The sequence below is a fragment of the Pteronotus mesoamericanus genome, unplaced genomic scaffold (assembly GCF_021234165.1).
Source record: "Pteronotus mesoamericanus isolate MK-2021 breed Mesoamerican mustached bat unplaced genomic scaffold, CSHL_Meso_final scaffold_21, whole genome shotgun sequence".
In the NCBI taxonomy this organism is placed as follows: domain Eukaryota; kingdom Metazoa; phylum Chordata; class Mammalia; order Chiroptera; family Mormoopidae; genus Pteronotus; species Pteronotus mesoamericanus.
Genome location: NW_026555310.1, coordinates 8,675,493 through 8,692,912, shown reverse-complemented (window position 1 = coordinate 8,692,912; position 17,420 = coordinate 8,675,493). Strand labels below are relative to the sequence as shown.

Genomic DNA, 17,420 nt, shown 5'->3' with positions numbered 1-17,420 from the left:
CCAACTACATCCCAGGTGTCACAGTAGGTATTAAGGATAGAGAGGCAAATATAAAGACCCAGCCCTACCCTCAGGGTGCATAGTCCAATGAAGGAAAGAGATTCACAAACATATAATTTCATGATAATAAAGGAAGGCACATATAAATTTTCGTGATTGGTAGGAATCATAAAAAGTCCCATATAATCAATCCTTTAGTTTACTACTAGAACCTACAATAAAATACCAAGTGTAAGAACCGTTAGTGATGGGGAACTCTCTGCCTCCTAAGGCGTCCCATTGCATTTCTGAATAGCTTAAATTTTACTATTTTCTTACACTGAACTAAAAATCCAAGTCCCTTCTACTTATTGGTCCTAGGCCATTTATCAGAGAGGCAACACAAAACAAGCAAAGCACGTCTGATGGCCTTTCCCTCTTTGGTAGCATAGAAGCCTATGAGTGAAGAGAGTGGAAATGATAACACAGGGACCTGAAGTAATTAAAATAGAAATTATGCTAAGTTAAGTATAAGAACCAACCGAAGAGAAAGGAAAAGCAAACAAACTGATAAAATAAATCAGTACTGTTGTGTAAATTTCTTCAGCTGTGCCATGCTGACTCAGACCTGAGCACAGAGAGAAGTTTAGAGATCCAGAGCTTGAGACAGCTGGAAGGCGCCTTGCAGAAATACAAGAGAGCATCTTGACATTAATTCAATAACTACAATAACTACCTCATGACTACCTACTGAGCGCCAAATCAGGAACACATTTAGGGAAATACTACTAGTCTTTGGAAACAACTTGCTTATAAAATTTCTCTTTCATCTCAGTTGGAACAGCCTCCTAAAATGCTTCATACGCATAAATCTTCTTTACAAAAAAAGTCTTACCTTTACAAACTTTGCAGCAGCTATGAGACAAGGTAATCTGTTGAGACTCCGGACAATCCAAAGCTGGGCAGCGTGAACTGTCAACCAGCTTCATAGTCTGGTCCTGTTAGACAACAGAAAATAAATGCTTCAAACTTCTTAATTAGGACTTACTAAGATGTTTTCAGATTCAGTATCTTCCGACATAAAACTAAAAATTTCATCCTGAGAACCTCTGCATAGTCCACAGGCTCGATAATAACCTTAAATCACAGCTGGAAAGCCTTTAAAATGGACAAGCAGCACTTGGAAAGCACTTTAAAGTGGATACTGCAGCCATGTCTCCAATTTGCCTATCATGACAATTTTTCAGGGTAATCCTGAAAAATTCTGTTAGTTTTACAACATGTTTTCACACCCAGATGACAATTTTGGCAAAGACACAGCTTGAATTAGATCAATAGCTCACTGAAAGAAATGATATATATATGAAAGTGAGCTTTTTAAAACACTCTCATTTTAAGCTTTTCTAAACTGTTATAAAGAGATTATCACAGGTGAGTCTGGTAAGGAATATTTGGGATCTCCCAACAAAACTATGAGGAAAAGGAGGGTCGGATTCATGTCTCTTGCAAATAAGACCAATTTTATGAATGAGACATGACTGAGTGCCAATCATGTGCTTGTTTATTTTCTGGCACATGACTGACACTCAAAGAAACTTTCTGAAACAAATGAATAAATCAATGTAAAGTCATTACTGTTCTAGCAATCAAAGTACATAAAATTCTTTTCAAGGAGAGGTAAAAATACAAAATGCTCTTCTCATAAATGTAGTGACCCTGCCCTCAAAGTAAACATTTGGCTTCTATATTGTCAATCTCTAATCTCTTAAGAACAGGGTCATTAACTATTTCATATTATGCTTATCCCTACATAAGTAATAAGATAACTATTGGAACTTTCAGGTTTTCATTTAATGCTGCTCAATAGCCTTGATTTTTAGTTATCATTTCAATACAAAGTGTTTTTATGGAAGAGGTACGCATTTCAACATCTCTCTCTTCCTGGCTTACCTTTGAAAAATACCTTCTTCAAATTATCATAATCTCTCCTCAAGAAAGTGGCAGGATGTGTATACAGTGGAGTCAAATGACAGTCTCCCTTTGACTTGATGGGATTATCCATTCTGATAATCTTATTTCCTGAACCACCGAGTTTTTTTTTTTTGTCTTACTGTTAAAGCCATATACTCCCAGGACACATTTTCAAGGACACGAAACTGACAATAGAGGAACAAAGAAGGACTGGAATTGACAGCCCAGAAAATGGAAGCATAAGAGAGCTGTCAATTATGTAAATGTGTAAATACAGAAGCTAAGGGGCCTGAGGGAGAAGGAACAATGGAAGTTCTTACTGTCAAGAATTTAGTCGAGAGCTATTATACAAAAGCTTATGACAATCTGGTAGAGCTGAGCTGTATAATCTATAGCAACTAGCTCCACACAGCTCTTGAATACTGTAAATATAAAATACCAACAAGATTTTGAAGACTTCATATGACAAATGAATGTAAAATATTTCATTAAAAATGTTATATTGACTACATGTTAAAATAATAATGTTTTGGTTTTATGAGTTAAATTTAGAAAATTTAGCCCAATAAAAATTATGTTTGTTGTTTGTATCATATGTCTGTTGGACAGCACTGCATTAGAAGGTATGAAATAGTGCCTTTTGTTTGAGTAAATAAAAGGTAACATTTGTTCATTCACCCAATATTTACTAAGCACCCACAGAGTTGTCCACAGAGACCTCTCACTAAACCAATTTAAAGTTAAAGCATTTTACAGTTATTTTAAAACCAAATAGGCAACTATCCTAGTAAATTTCTAAACCACAGTGATCAGTATGATGGAACACACTGGTCAGATGAAAAGAATGTACACAACAAATACACACACATTAGGTAGAGAAACATCAAATGCCCTGAAGATTTTAAAATTTAGAGCTGATATTTGAAAGTTAGAGTTTACTATTAGAAAGCAGCTGAAAAAAGTTTTCCACTTTCCTTGAAGAAACTTTTCTCTGATTCCATCCATTTTCAATTTGGAATCACTAGGTCTCCCCCCTAAATCTTCCAACCTACCCTACGGTGGGACCTAATCCACTCAAAACAGCACTGGTGTAGGAATGCTTATAGAGAAATGTCCACCTTGAAATACAGTTCAGCAATTCGTGTTAATAATGTTCCTGTGCCTCAACTCCCTTATTTTTAAGATGGTGACCTACATCATAGGAGACCAAAAGGAGCAGCTAGATACTTTATAATGAGCATCAAGAAATCAGAGCTTTCATTTTCTAGAAATCAAATCTGACAGTTTTGCCTCATTACGTCTCCTCTTTGCTTATCCCCAATGTCTTCCAACTTAAGATGCATGAAGTACATAGCTGGATTTTTTAATATGCAATTATCTTGGCAAAATTCTTAGGATTTTCCTTTCCCCAACACTTAATACTCATATAAATGCTCACAGTGTATCGGCAGTGCCAGCATGGCAAATCACTTATCTTAATTTTCTAAATAATCTATACATACTGAGTCATCTCCAAAATCTATATATGGGGTGAATTTAAAGAAGAAAATTAAGAATCAAATGGAAATGGAACCCTAAGGCAGAAGCTTTATATGTAGACAGTTTCCCATGTGGCTTGAAATATAACATTGTATTTTCTAAAAGGCAAATATGAAAAGCGCTATGAAACATACTTAGTTTTTCAATTAGCAGATCAAGAGGCAGAGTTAAAAAGAATCACATTTGCTTCAGAAGCATACTTCAAGAGACCACGGCAGTAAATTTAAAAAACCATTCCCCTTCAAATCATGTAAGATGTCCCACCCAGAGAGATTAAGATTAATATCACTCTCATCTCCATCCAACAGCTAATTTTTATTAGATAAGTTTTATGTTTTGTTTTTAATTGGACTGAGTGATATTTCTCATATGGGTCAAGACCATAAGTGACAATGGGCTGTCTATCTTTACTCACTTTTTCTTCAAAACAGAAAACAGAAGTTTATTTGAATTTGGAAAATATAACTTCATAAAACTTTAATTTGACAAGAAAACATTTTTACTGGTAAAATTATTTTATTACCATTAATTTACATGGTTGCAAAATAATGGGAATTTCCATATATTTGAATTACAATTTAATATCTTAAGTTTTCTCTTAGATATTTTAAAGATATTGCAAGGGTGGGATTTTAAAGAAACGTTTACTGTGTTTGCATAACAAAGAATTTTGAAAAGCTCCTGAAGTTTCCTTACCTTGCACTCATAGAGAACACACACTCCAGTAGAAGAATAGACTGTATTTCTTTCTCCCTCAAAATAGGTTCGTCCTTGAAATTGGCATATTGCTTTGGAATAAAAAAAAAATATTTAAATTTATTTTTGATTTTTCATTAGGAAGAACAGCTTAGGAGTGTTCAGATTATTCTGCAACAATATTTCAATGTTCCCCTGCCTTTTCATGGTGTTTGAATACCTATAAACCAAAATTCAATCTAGCGTAAGACACATGCAGGCTCGAGTTATTATCATGCCCTTTGGGTTCAGAGTGAAAATAAGGTACAGAAAGGATACGGGGCAACAGCAAGTCAGAATTGGACTCTGAAAAAGGAGTGCCGATAAGCAGACTCTCAGCCAATTATTTGCCCACTAAATCACGTCCCACGAAGGGGATATTAAGCAGGTGCTCAGGGCAGCTCCAAATCTGGGTCACGAGACAAGCTCACTTCATATATACCACTACAGAATTTTAAAACAGAAAATTAGAAAGAAGCTATCTTAATTTCAGCACATACATGTAAATGTTATGTTTTATGTTTAGTATTATCTTATTTATAAGTGCATGTGGGTGTGGGCACCCTATTTAGGATGTTGAAACATCTTACTCAGGGCCTGCCTTGCTTCCATCAAAATTAAATACCATTGTAAAACAGAACTTCAGATTTGATGGGGAGAACAGTTTTAGTGAAAATATATAGAATGCATCCAATGACTTTTTAAGACTTTCAAAATATTTACTTAAGATTCACACAAACATTTAGCCAATGGAAACTGTTCAGTTTGAAATGAATGCAACCCACTACCCATGTTGACTCATCACGTAAACAGAGACAGATTTAGCATGAAGCTAATGAAGTTCAACCTTCAGCATCAGTCTCTGACTTAGACCCTCTTCGAAGACTCTGAACTAACTTTTGTTTTCATAATTTTGCATCGTTTTTCTTTGAAAGGGCACTCAACATTGTAGATATTTTGAAGCCCCACAACATGTATATCACCTCAAGCTAATTACTTCCAAAGACCAGTGGAAGTAATCATCTGACAGGGGAAGACTCAAGCCCTTTGTCAGCCCCACTTACAAAGTCCAATTTTCAATTTTAACTATATGAATTTTACAAAGTTGGTGTGTATATTTCTCTTTAATTTCATTGTAAGAATGGAAGAAAGCTTTCATCTTCAGAATTCATAGTCATATCACCTTTTTAATAAGGAAATTAGACATATTTTCATTAATAACATTAAATATAGATATGGTTGTATAAAAATTTATATTTAAAGTGTAACCCAATGTTCACCTTTGTTGAAAAATGAACTGATTATTTAAAAGATGTACATTTACATAATGAAAGCATGCATATTTTTAAAATGCCATCCTACAACTGATCTCCTTACTCAGCTTTTATTAATAATTTCACTGCACAATATATATCACTGGCAAATTGATGTTCAAGTTTTTGGAGCATGCTGGAAAAGAATACAACTCACTTGCATAAATTATACTACTTAAAACTGGCTGAAGCTTGATCACTCATGAATATTCAAAGTAAAACTACAAATTTGTCAGCTGCATACTATCTGTCATATTATGACTAAATAGCATGTGCATTTACTTAATGAGCTTGACTGATTATAAAATATATCTCTCCAACACATAATTTTTAAGTGTGCTTTTTTTCTCTTATGAGATTCAGTAACCTCAAAATACCAAGATCTGGCATATTATGTATTCAGTTATACTTAATAAGTGCCACATTTTATAAGATAATGAGAATAAATAACTTTCTTACTCCTATTAAACACCTGCCATTCAAAGATTTCTGAGATTATTAGGTAATGTGATAAGTACAGCCTATTTTAATTCCAAGGGTATGTTGAAGAAAAAAACTGATGCTCCAAGCCTTTCCTAGAACTGCGGGGAAAGGAAACACTGTAGAAAACACAAGGGTAAGTTCTCCTTATGCAAAGTCTTAAGATAATTTAATATTCATGCAGAGCAGATGGACTGTCTGTTCTAAACTCTTAATTCAAGAGACTCAAATAGGCAACTTGTGGGACGACAGGACACCAAATGGAGTTTGGCAGAGCGAGGAAGCACAAAAACAAATGAGATCACAATGGCTTCATTTCCTCTCAAGCAATGAGCAAAACAGGGTGAACTCAGCTTAGGGAGAACTCAAAGTAAGTGATTTTCATCTTGAACTCAGAAAATCTGTAATCATTTCTAAAAATACTACAAGGAGTCCAGAAAATACCATTAGGCTGGCTCCAGGATTTAAGCGTAGATTGAAGGGGTAAAAATCATGTATTCATTAATACGTACTGAGTTCCTATATGTTGGTAGTTGCTAGGTTCCAGGATTTGATGATTTATCAGTTAAGCAAAGTACATTTTATGTACTTTACTGTATATATGTTACGCTTTGATTTTTTTCCTTTCCTTTTTTTTTTTTTTTTTTTTTTGTGCACCGTTCCCAGAAGTACTGCAATGCTGGGTCGATGCATGGAGTGGGTGGAGCAAGCTCCTATTTCATCTCTCAGCTCCAAAAATCCATTTAATATAATGTCCTTAAATAGAGGATGTATCAGATATTAAACTGGTAAGAACAGATACTACACTTGATCTTAGCCAAAAGGCCGAGAAGCAATGATTTTTAAAAATGAAAATAAATGCTGATTCTTATGTTCAAGGGAAATAATAACAACAATATTAATTTATTGGAAAAAAAGATACATGAGACATGATTCCTGCCCTCACTATGAAGTAGGACAGGCTTATATGCAAGTAACTACAATAAAAGCCAAACTGAAGTGTTAGAATTGAGTAATTTGTAAGCTATATGTTAGCACAGTAGTGAACTTCTAAGAGGGGACAACTGGATTAAGGCCGAGGAAACAAATCAGGCCTGGTGAAGGACCCAGACTCTGGCAAGCCGGAAGTCATCATCACCATAGGCTAGGCAACAAGGAAAGGAAATGGTTTTACTAGAGCCCAATATGAGCCACCTGTGAAGGAGAGGCTGCCTAATGAGAGTGCAGTCATGAGGCACACAGCTACTGCCAGAAACACAGGCTGGTGCAGCGAAGGTGCAGGGAAGAAACAGGGCCAACTCCCTCCTCCTGCCTTCCAATTTCCTGCCAGTCCTCCCGTTGGCAAACCCTACCCAATGCCAGCTGGCAAGGAGACCAGGGTGATGCAGTTTGCAGAAGCCTGGCTCCTGCAGCACAGAGGAGGGAGGAGAAGGAAAGAGAATGGACCTGGGAGCGAGGGGTACCCAGAAAGAAGACCCAGCAGCCAGCCCAGGTGGCTATCATATTAATTCACTTTGCACCATGAAGAGGTCTAGCTTACAAGGACCTGTGGCTTTGAAGGGCAGGAGAGAGTGGAATACAGAACAAAATTTTAAGGGGGAAAAAAATGGAGACAGATAAGAAATGCAGATCCACTTTAAGAACAAATCCAGATAGCTTATCAAAACGAGGTCCACAGGCAGGCAGAAGGCAAGGGGAAGGAACTGAGCCCTGGAAAGATCAAATATAACAGGAAGGAAAGCAGAGTAGGGCTACTGCCCAATTTTAACCAACGCTGCCCCTGCAGGTATCACAAACAAAGCCTCAGAGACAATAACAACAATAATCACTGCGGGTACTACAATGACTGCAAGAAAAGTCTCTAGAATCCCCTGACATGTACCTGCCTGCTTACCTTTTCCCAACGGAGTGTAAAGTATGAGAAATCACTTCCCCAACCAGATAACAAAGAAATAATCATTCTGCTGTAGTGACTGCTTCTTTAATTTAATTGCATTCGCATGTTCATAGTCAAAGACTTCCGCTTTCCACTTTGGATGCTCGTATGTTTGCGTGAGTGTGTATACATAGCACTAAGTTGTTTGAGATCCAACGCTTGATTACTATGTCCCAAATCATTTACCAGCTGAAAGCAGAACTCTATCAACTAGGCTACATTTTTAAACATCTATGTTTAAATGATTTACTGAGAATATTGCATATATATGTTACATGTATATTTTAAGAGAAATTGCTAGGGAAACAAATACTAATTAATGCATACAGGCTTATCACTTTGCAGACAAAAAGCTAGGCCCCCATGAAATCAAACTAACCCATAGCACTATATCTACTCTTAAGTTAGTATTATTAATCAATGTTAAATGCATATTTACTATGCCTGTGGTGTATGCTGCTTTTTGTACAATTCACATCACAGTCTATGTGAATTACGTCACCAGAGCTGTCCAGTTTACAGACTCTTCGGCCGTAGGTGGGGACATAATTAGAACCTGGGGAAATTCAATAGGATGATGTAACAATTGTTATATATGTTTTACTAGGGCTATATTAAACATCACTAATTACATACTTACTAGCATCATAATTAAGAGAGACTCTAAAAAGGCAACTAATGTAAATTATTTTCTCTTCATTCCCCCTCCCCACCATTATAACAATTAAGAAGAATTAGAAAGACAGGATATGGTAAAGGTGCAAATTTGAAAGTCATCAGTTGTAAAAAAGTAAAAAATGATTTATAGCACAAATTGCGAAACAGGCAAGTGAAAGAAGCAAGTAAAACACTAAAAATACTAAATTACACATTAAAATTCTGATTAACTGGTCATTAATTCAGAGAGAGAAAATGCAGATCCCTTTAATGAGACTTCAATCAACTTCTATACACCTTTGTAGGATGAATTATCCAAATCCATAGAAAAATATTTTGAACATAATAGCAAAAGGACATCATATCATATTTTACTTTAAAACATTCTCTCATTACATATTTAGCTTTTCCTTTTTATCACTGGATTGAAAAACCATGAGTCTATTTGAAACTTCCCAATTGGTATCAACACCTTTAAAAATGATCCAGCACACAATCAAAAGTTATTGATACTAAGAAGAAAACCAGTATAATTCACGTAGGTGAGAAATGGGATTTATGGTTTCTTTTAAATTCCCTTTAAAAACACCAGATATCAGTGATTTTTAGATTGTTTAAGCCATCTGTTAAGGAAAGAGTTGTATCTAGCAAGCTTTTATATGATGTTCTTTGAAATCTTGATTTCCTCTGGGGGGGCTTTTAAAGATCCCGTGTACAATGGCAATTCTTTCATTCTGAGCCAACATGATAGGTTAGTGAGATACAAATCAAATCTGCTGGATGAAAATATATCTCATGACTATAATTATGTATATTTATATTTTTATTTCAGCTTTTAAAATGTACAATAAATGCATTCATGAAGCAGGCTAAAATTCTGTGGAGTCAAACAAAAACATCTGAAAGTGTCTCAGTATTAAAACACTGCAACCCACAGTCTTTTTTGTCATCTGGCCTCACTTGGGCTGGGTTCTTACCAATATGGTTGTAATAAAACTCTTGAGCGCGAACTGCTATAAATTAATATTTCCCTCTTTTACAATGTGTAAATCTCTTTTAGAGCACTACATACAATGTCCTTTTCTCTATGTAGTTGTACACTTTTTTAATCTCTCCCACATAAGGACACGGACAACGAGTGTCTTATTTGTCTTTGGATCTTATTCAGTACCTGGCACTGGCCCTGCATAATAAACTCGAAAGGTTTGTTGAATTTTTTTTTAAGTTCTCTTCCAGCTTCTTGTTTGATGAAAAGCCTGAAAACAACTCGACTGGACCTCTCTGATCGTCACATTTCCATTTAAATTTGGCCTCATCCTTTGATTTTTGCATCTCATAATAAAGGTTCTCTAAACTGGGTCTCCCAGAAATAGTTTGCCCTTTTGGTAACTTGGCAGCTTCTTTTCCTCTGCAGTAGAGCTGAAGCGCCTGAGATGGGAGCAGGCTGGTCTATCAGCTAATGAAAAAGCAGTCGGCTACTGCCACAGCAGTAAGGCACTAAGAGGAATAACAAGGTAGCGTTCACAACAGAAGACAGCCTGGACAGCTGAACGGCAAAACCTCCTTCCTCCACGTAGAACTGATTTCTTTGAGTCACTATTATTTAAAGTGATCAGAATTTCAGAGTATTTAAATAATTCACAAATTCATTCATTACACGTAATTGTTTCCTTTAACTAAATCTCATTAATTGTTTGGGAATTTAGTTGTTTGCAAAACTAATTACTATCAGAGTTTAGGAAAGGAGATCATGAAAATATATGCACAACTCGCTTTCTCATTTCATATATATCGTGTCCTTGGGCTCCTAAAGGATCTAATCATGCTTCTCCGAGGGGGCCTTAATTTAGGTCAGTAGCCTTTTCTTCCGAAAAGAGAACTGGCCCTTCAACACCATAAATCCAGCAGTAGCAAGGGGTTAAGAGGCAAACAAAAATAACTTCAGAAGAGAAAAACAGCAGAAATTCAGCCTTTGGGTTAGAAGGGCTATGTGTTCTGGGAAAACAAGAATTGCATATTCAAAAGACAAGAACAAAAAAGGCTAATTTTATAGCTAGAAGGAGGAACTCAGTGCTTTTGTCCCTAATCTAATTTTACCCATTTAAATTGTGGCTTAGTATATTCTGAAATTCTTTTTATTTAGCTACCTTTCCATCACTGGCCTTATTGTTGATCCTGGCTTAGAATGAAGTCTCTAAATAATACAATGTAATCAATTCATTTAATCTCCTGGTGATAAGAAAAATAAATCTAATGAGTAGAAGTAAAGATCTGGAGAAAAACACAGTATTCATATTAATACCTGAATACCATTTAAAGTGACAGAATAAGAATATAACATGAGATTACAAGTTTTATCATTTTAAAAGAAAACAATGGATAACATAACATGAAAAAGTTCATACATTATCAGTTTCAAAGCCAGAACTAGAATTCATCTGGAAGTCCTTGTGTGTATCTTTTCTTACCACTAAAAATCCAATGAACTCTGTCAGAACTTTAACTCTGTGAAACATTTTTCCAAAACAACTGGCACCTTTTAGAACGAGCTGTTGAACACAGAAATGTTTTGTAAGTGTGAAGCATGATGTTTTTCATTGTTAACCACATATTAGTGCTCAATTAAGAGATAACAAGTAAAGACCCTGAAATAGTGGTTGTTTTGGTTTAAAAACAGCTTCTTGTGTATGTGCAAAACATAGAGGAAAAGAATTGGGGCGGGGGGTTGCTCCCTCAGGAGGACATATTTTAAATGCAGCTTCCTAAGAGGTATGTTAATAACTCCTCCCATTATGCCAAGAGCGTGAGCCAGGGGAAGAGAGGAGGCACAGGGTAAAGGGAGCCAGATCGGTGTAGAACGAGGCATGTAGAAGACACAGCCAAATGAGGACAGAGGGGAGAGCTGTGGAAGTAGCAGGGACAGAAAACTGTTAAGGCATACTTGAGAAGGAGCAGGAGAAAGGAAAGCAGAAAGCAAAATAATTTCATTAGAGACTTTTAGCGAGAGTGGCAATACCTGGCGGAAAGAGGAAGCACTTATGATAACCTACTGTCCCCCAGCCTCTGTCCTAGGAAGGTGCCTTCCTGCCTTGAAGGAGAATTCAGCCTAGCTTGAGAAACAGAGGAACACATGTACGACTAACTGCATTCAACTCAGAAGCAGTGTTGGAAAAAAAGGAAAACAAAGTCTTGCCAGGGTGGAATTGGATATGCTTCACAGATGAGGAGCAATTGAAAATGAGCACTGAAGGAGAAATGTTCAGTGATTTGGATGAGAGAAAAATTACTAATGATATATTCAGAGAATAGAATATAATAATAATCGTAATATATACTTAGTACCTGATCCTAATGAACATCTTAGTCAGGATTCCTATACAAGCTGGACTGATTTATTATAAACTGACTTTATAATCAATTTACATGCTCCCCACCTGCTGGGTCAACAGTTCTCAACTGTGGGTGGATGCATATTAAAAGAACTTGAAGAACATCAAAACCCTATCCCCCAGCTGCATGCCAGATAAATTAATAAGAATCCCTGAGGGTGGGACCTGAGTCTCTTAATTTTGTAAAGCTGCCTGGGTGCAGCTAAGCTTGAAAACTATTTTACGATGCAGACAATAAAGAACTAGGGAAAGAGAAGAATACAACCAACATTTAGATGGAGACAATCACATAGATATTTGGTAGAAACCTTTTTGTCCTGTTATCTGGAGAGGTATTTGGCCCATTGTTTAAAAAAATCAGGTAAAGTGAGAAGTCATAGACAACAATAAATGTGTACCTTAAACATTTTAATTTAAAACACAAATCCACACACATTCAACAATGTTTTGAAGTAGAACACTTTTCCTTTGTACAGATTCTTTGATTGTCTTCATCGTAGTCTTGATTATGTAAGTGAAACTTACAATGTGTTGCCTATAATTTCTAATTTTTTTTTAAACTGGAATAAGAGGGATACTCACCAAGCAATCTGACGAAGGACTGTTCTAATACTTTCTTCTAACAACATTTTACCAGTGTCTTACTGACATCTAATTCAAAAACATGTTTTTTAGCAGTTTGAGTTCATCAACTTTTCCAAAAACTATTTTTATTTTGTTTTAAAAAAGTATTTCTTCACATCCATATTTCATTGGTTTACATATTATATATGTATATGACTTATAACAAGTCAGTAATATTATAATTACAATACAAATACAGCTGACATAAACAGGATTGAGAACAAATCGTTAGCATGCAAATCACGTCAGAAGCAAAAGTGTACAGGTGTAACCTCAAGTGCAGTTGATACTATATTTTTAACAGAGACAATGGAAACTGCAGATGAATCCTTCTCAAATCACCTGGAGATCTTATTTAAATGAAGATCCTGACTGGGTGGATGGTGAGTGGGTGGGGCCTGAGATTCTGCGTGTCTAGCCAGCTCCCAGGCAAACCTGATGTTGCTGATAAAATGATCACTCTTTGAATAATAAAGTTGTAGATCACTGATTATTAACTAACCCTGCTTGCACATAAGAATCACCAAGGGAAACTGTTAAAAATACCAAGGTGTGAAACCCAAACCAATTAAACAGAATCTCTATGGGAGGGGCCCAGGCTTCAGTATTTTGAGAGCATCCTGATGATTCCAGCGTAAGGCCAGTGCTGAAAATCATTGGTTTACATTAATCCAAGTAGTCAATTCAGTGAGCTTTAAATATGTCTCCATCCTAGATAACATCAGAGAGTGACTCACAGGATGTTTCTATAAGAATCTGGCCAATATAATTTTATTGTTATGCTATAGTTAAGGATAACATTATATATCTAAAGTTCCGTTTCCAGTGGCTTCTTAACTTCTAAATCATTTATTTATGTTTATAACCTCAAAAGCAGCAATAGAAGTAACAGATGTGAAGGACAAGAGGGGAGGACAAGGGAGAAGGAGTGAACAACGGTGGGACAGGGAGACAGAGAGGTGGGAAGTCATGCGCACTGTAAGACCGGAGACGGAACCTTCTGCAGGACAGCTGTGTTGTATTTTGAGACAAAATGTGTGTTGAAATACATCGCTTTTTTCCTATTTTCAGACAATTTTCCCCCTAGGGGACCAATTAAGTAAAATTTTCTACAGCTACGCTAAACAAAACATTATGGTTAAAATGTTAAATACATTAAGTCTGGAAATTAAGAATTCAATTATCCCAAGCTTATTTCTCATAGTAATCTATCAAAATGTGATTACATCCCCCCCAAAATCTCTGGAATTAAGAAGAGAAAGGGCTCCCCATAATCTTCCATGCCTTCAAAGATACTATCATACATATTTTTGTGTTTCTTCTCACTTGTATTTTTTAAGAAGAAAATTATGGAAATATTCCTTCTCATCTTCTCACTCAGTACATACATACTGAGTGGCTACCGTGTGCCAGACCCCATGTCCAGCAGTGAACTCCAGCTACGGACCTTGCCCTCACAGAATCTGCAGTATAGAGGAGGATTCAAGGACAACCGACCAGGCAAATAAACAATAATTGCAGATAACGCAAAATAAAGATAACAAGCATGAATCTGAGGTACTAAGTAATTATAAGACCATTCTGGATTTGATCAGGGAATACCTTGGGTTGATCAGGGACTACCTCTCAGAAAAGATGAAACTTTAGCTGAGACCAAAGCTGAGAGGAGCTAATATGGGGAAGAATGATAGAGAAGAAAAACTCCAAGCAGAGGTGGAAATTAGCCTGGCTTAAGTTTTCCATTTTGAATTTGCAGATTGGTGTCTTTGATGAGTTCTAGAAATTTCTCAGCTGTTTTCCTCTTCTCCCTTTTTGAAACTCAGATAAAATGTATATTAAACATTCTTCTACATCCTCCCTGTCTCCTTCTTCCTTTTCAGTATATTCTGTATTTTTTTAAGATTTTTGTTCTGATCTCTGGATAATTTCTCATGACCTATTTTCCAATTCACTAATTTTCTATTTATCTCTGCCTCATCTTCTGTTTAATCCATCTGTTGAGGCTACATTTTATTCCAAGTTATTGTATTTTCATTTCTAGAGTTTCTTCCTTTTCTTCAAATTAGCTATTTTATATATTTTCTGTTTCCCTGAACAAACAAGATGACTATAACTCAGACTTCACGTCCTGAAGGAACAGCCTTTTGGAAGTCCAGCTTGTTGTGATGAGGGCCTCCTGTATACTTTTGTCTTGTGGTATTTGGGCTCTTGTATGTTGGGCTTTTATTTCTGTCTCCTTTATACTGTCAGGCCAAAAACAAGAAAGCTTAAATTTTCCAAGAATGAATGAAATTCCTCACTGCAAAAGCACTTTCACTGATTATTCATTTCATTGTGTTCTCTTCTTTGGGTTTCTCTTCATTTTCAGTCTGGTAATCTCTTGCTATTTTATTCAATTTTTTAATGTCCTTATTTTTTTAAATATTTTATTCTCCTTTCATAGTCACTTTCAGAAAAGGTTGATTCAAATAACTTAGTGAAATAACTTATCCAAAATAGAATATTCCACTCTCAGCTTTCATCCTGTGTATGTGTGTTTTTACCTTCAGCTTTCATCTTTTTTAATTGACTGAAAATAGGAGAATATAATACTCTATTGAACATTGAAGTTCAAATTAATCAGTAGTAAAAATTTAAGTCAATAAAATTAAAAAGAGGCACTCACAAAAAAATGAAACTTGACCACAAACTTATGCCATACACCAGAATAAACTCAAAATGGATAAAAGACTTAAACATAAGCCCTGACACCATAGAAGACCTAGAGAAAAACATAGGCAGTAAAATGTCAGATATCCCACACAGCAGTATTTTCACTGATACCTCCTCTAGGGCAAGGGATATAAAGGAAAAAACAAATGGGACTACATTAAATTAAATTAAAAAGCTTCTGCACAGCTAAAGAAACCATCATCAAAATGAAAATGGAACCAACTGTATGGGAAAATGTATTTGCCAATGATAACTCAGACAAGGGTTTAATCTCCAAAATATGTAAAGAACTCGCACAACTCCTCTCTAGGAAGACAAACAATCCAATTAAAAAATGGGCAACGGACCTGAACAGACACTTCTCCAATTAGGACATACAGAGGGCCCAGAGATATGTGAAAAAGATGCTCAACATCACCAGCCATCAGAGAGATACAAATTAAAATCATAATGAGATATCACCTCACACCTGTCAGAATAGCCATCATTAACAAATCAACAAGCAAATGCTGATGAGAATGCAGAGAAATGGGAAACCTAGTGCACTGCTGGTAGGAATGCAGACTGGTACAGCCACTGTGGAAAACAGTATGGAATTTCCTCAAAAAGCTAAAAATGGAACTGCCTTTTGACGTAGCAATTCCACTGCTGGCATTATACCCTAAGAATCCTGAAACACCAATTCAAAAGAACCTATGCACCCCAATGTTCATAGCGTTATTTACAATAGCCAAGTGCTAGAAACAGCCTTAGTGCCCATCAGTAAATGAGTGGGTCAGAAAACTGCTGTACATTTACACAATGGAATACTACACAGCAGAAAGAAAGAGGGAACTCGTACTCTTCGCAACAGCATGGATGGAACTGGAGAGCGTTATGCTCAGTGAAATGACCCAGGTGGTGAAAGACAAATACCATATGATCTCACCTATAACAGGAACCTAAAGAACAAAACCAAAAAACAGGCAAAACAGAACCAGAGGCATGCAAACAAGGAACAAATTGACAGTGACCAGAGGGGAGAGGGAGGGGGGAATGGGAGGAAAGAAGGGGAAGGACCTAGTTAAAGAACAAGTATAAATGACCCATGGACACGGACAACAGGGTGGGGGTTGACTGTGGGAGCAGGGGGAGAGGCGGTCGGGGAGAGCAATGGGGGAATGTTGAGATAACTGTACTAGAACAACAATAAAAAAAAAGAAAAATAGGAATTCTAATAATAATTGTGAAAAGTTGAAGTCAAGAAAATAAATACAAATGAAAACAAGAATTCAAGTAAATAAATAGATGATAGAATAGATAAGTAAATAAATTAATGAATGAAGCAGGCAACTCCATTGAGTGCTGCTAAAACAAAAAATAATCCTGTTTGTTTTTTTATTAAATTTATTGGGGTGACATTGGTTAATAAAATTTTATAGGTTTCGGGTGTAGAATTCTGTAACACATCACCTGCATATTACATTGCGTATCCACCACCCCAAGTCCTGTCTCCTTCCATCACCCTTTATCCCCTTCTGGCAATCACCATACTGTTGTCTGTGTCTCTGAGTTTGTTGGTTTGTTTGTTTGTTCATTTAACCCTTCACCTTTTTCACCTGACTCCCCTCACCCCCTGCCCCTCTGACAGCTGTAAGTCTGTTCTCTGTATCTGTGAGTCTGTTTTTATTTTGTCTGCTAGTTTATTTTATTTATTAAATATTTTTTATTTATTAAAAAAGAAATATTTAGTTCTTAAATTATAAAAGTGAAATAATATGGTATTTGTCTTTGTCTGACTAGCTTATTTCACTTAGCATTAGACTTTCCAGGTCCATCCACGCTGTCACAAAAGGTAAGATTTCTTACTTTTTTATGGCTGAGTAAATGTATCACAGCTTTTTTATCCATTCATCTACTGATGGACATTTGGCTGCTTCCAAATATTGGCTATTGTAAATAATGCTGCAGTGAACACAGGGGTGAATATATTCTTTTGATTTAGTGCTTTGGGTTTCTTAAGATATATTGTAGTATTCCCAGAAGTGGAATTGCTAGGCCATAACACAGTTCCATATTTAATTTTGAGGTAACTCTTTACTGTTT

General features: G+C 36.1%; 1 protein-coding gene and 1 non-coding gene across 2 annotated transcripts in view; both read right to left on the bottom strand.

The window, feature by feature from the left end:
* NELL2 (neural EGFL like 2) overlaps positions 1–17,420 on the bottom strand; it is a 278,812-nt gene that overhangs the window by 172,403 nt on the left and 88,989 nt on the right. Inside the window, exons 11-12 of the mRNA XM_054591209.1 lie at positions 4,186–4,277; positions 875–977 (exon numbers count right to left, since the gene is read on the bottom strand). Of these exons, the coding sequence (XP_054447184.1) occupies positions 875–977; positions 4,186–4,277 (195 nt within the window). The remainder of the gene's footprint in view (positions 1–874; positions 978–4,185; positions 4,278–17,420) is intronic.
* Positions 6,664–6,854, bottom strand: LOC129085145 (U2 spliceosomal RNA). The gene has a single exon (XR_008530651.1). It is a non-coding gene; the product is annotated as a U2 spliceosomal RNA (small nuclear RNA).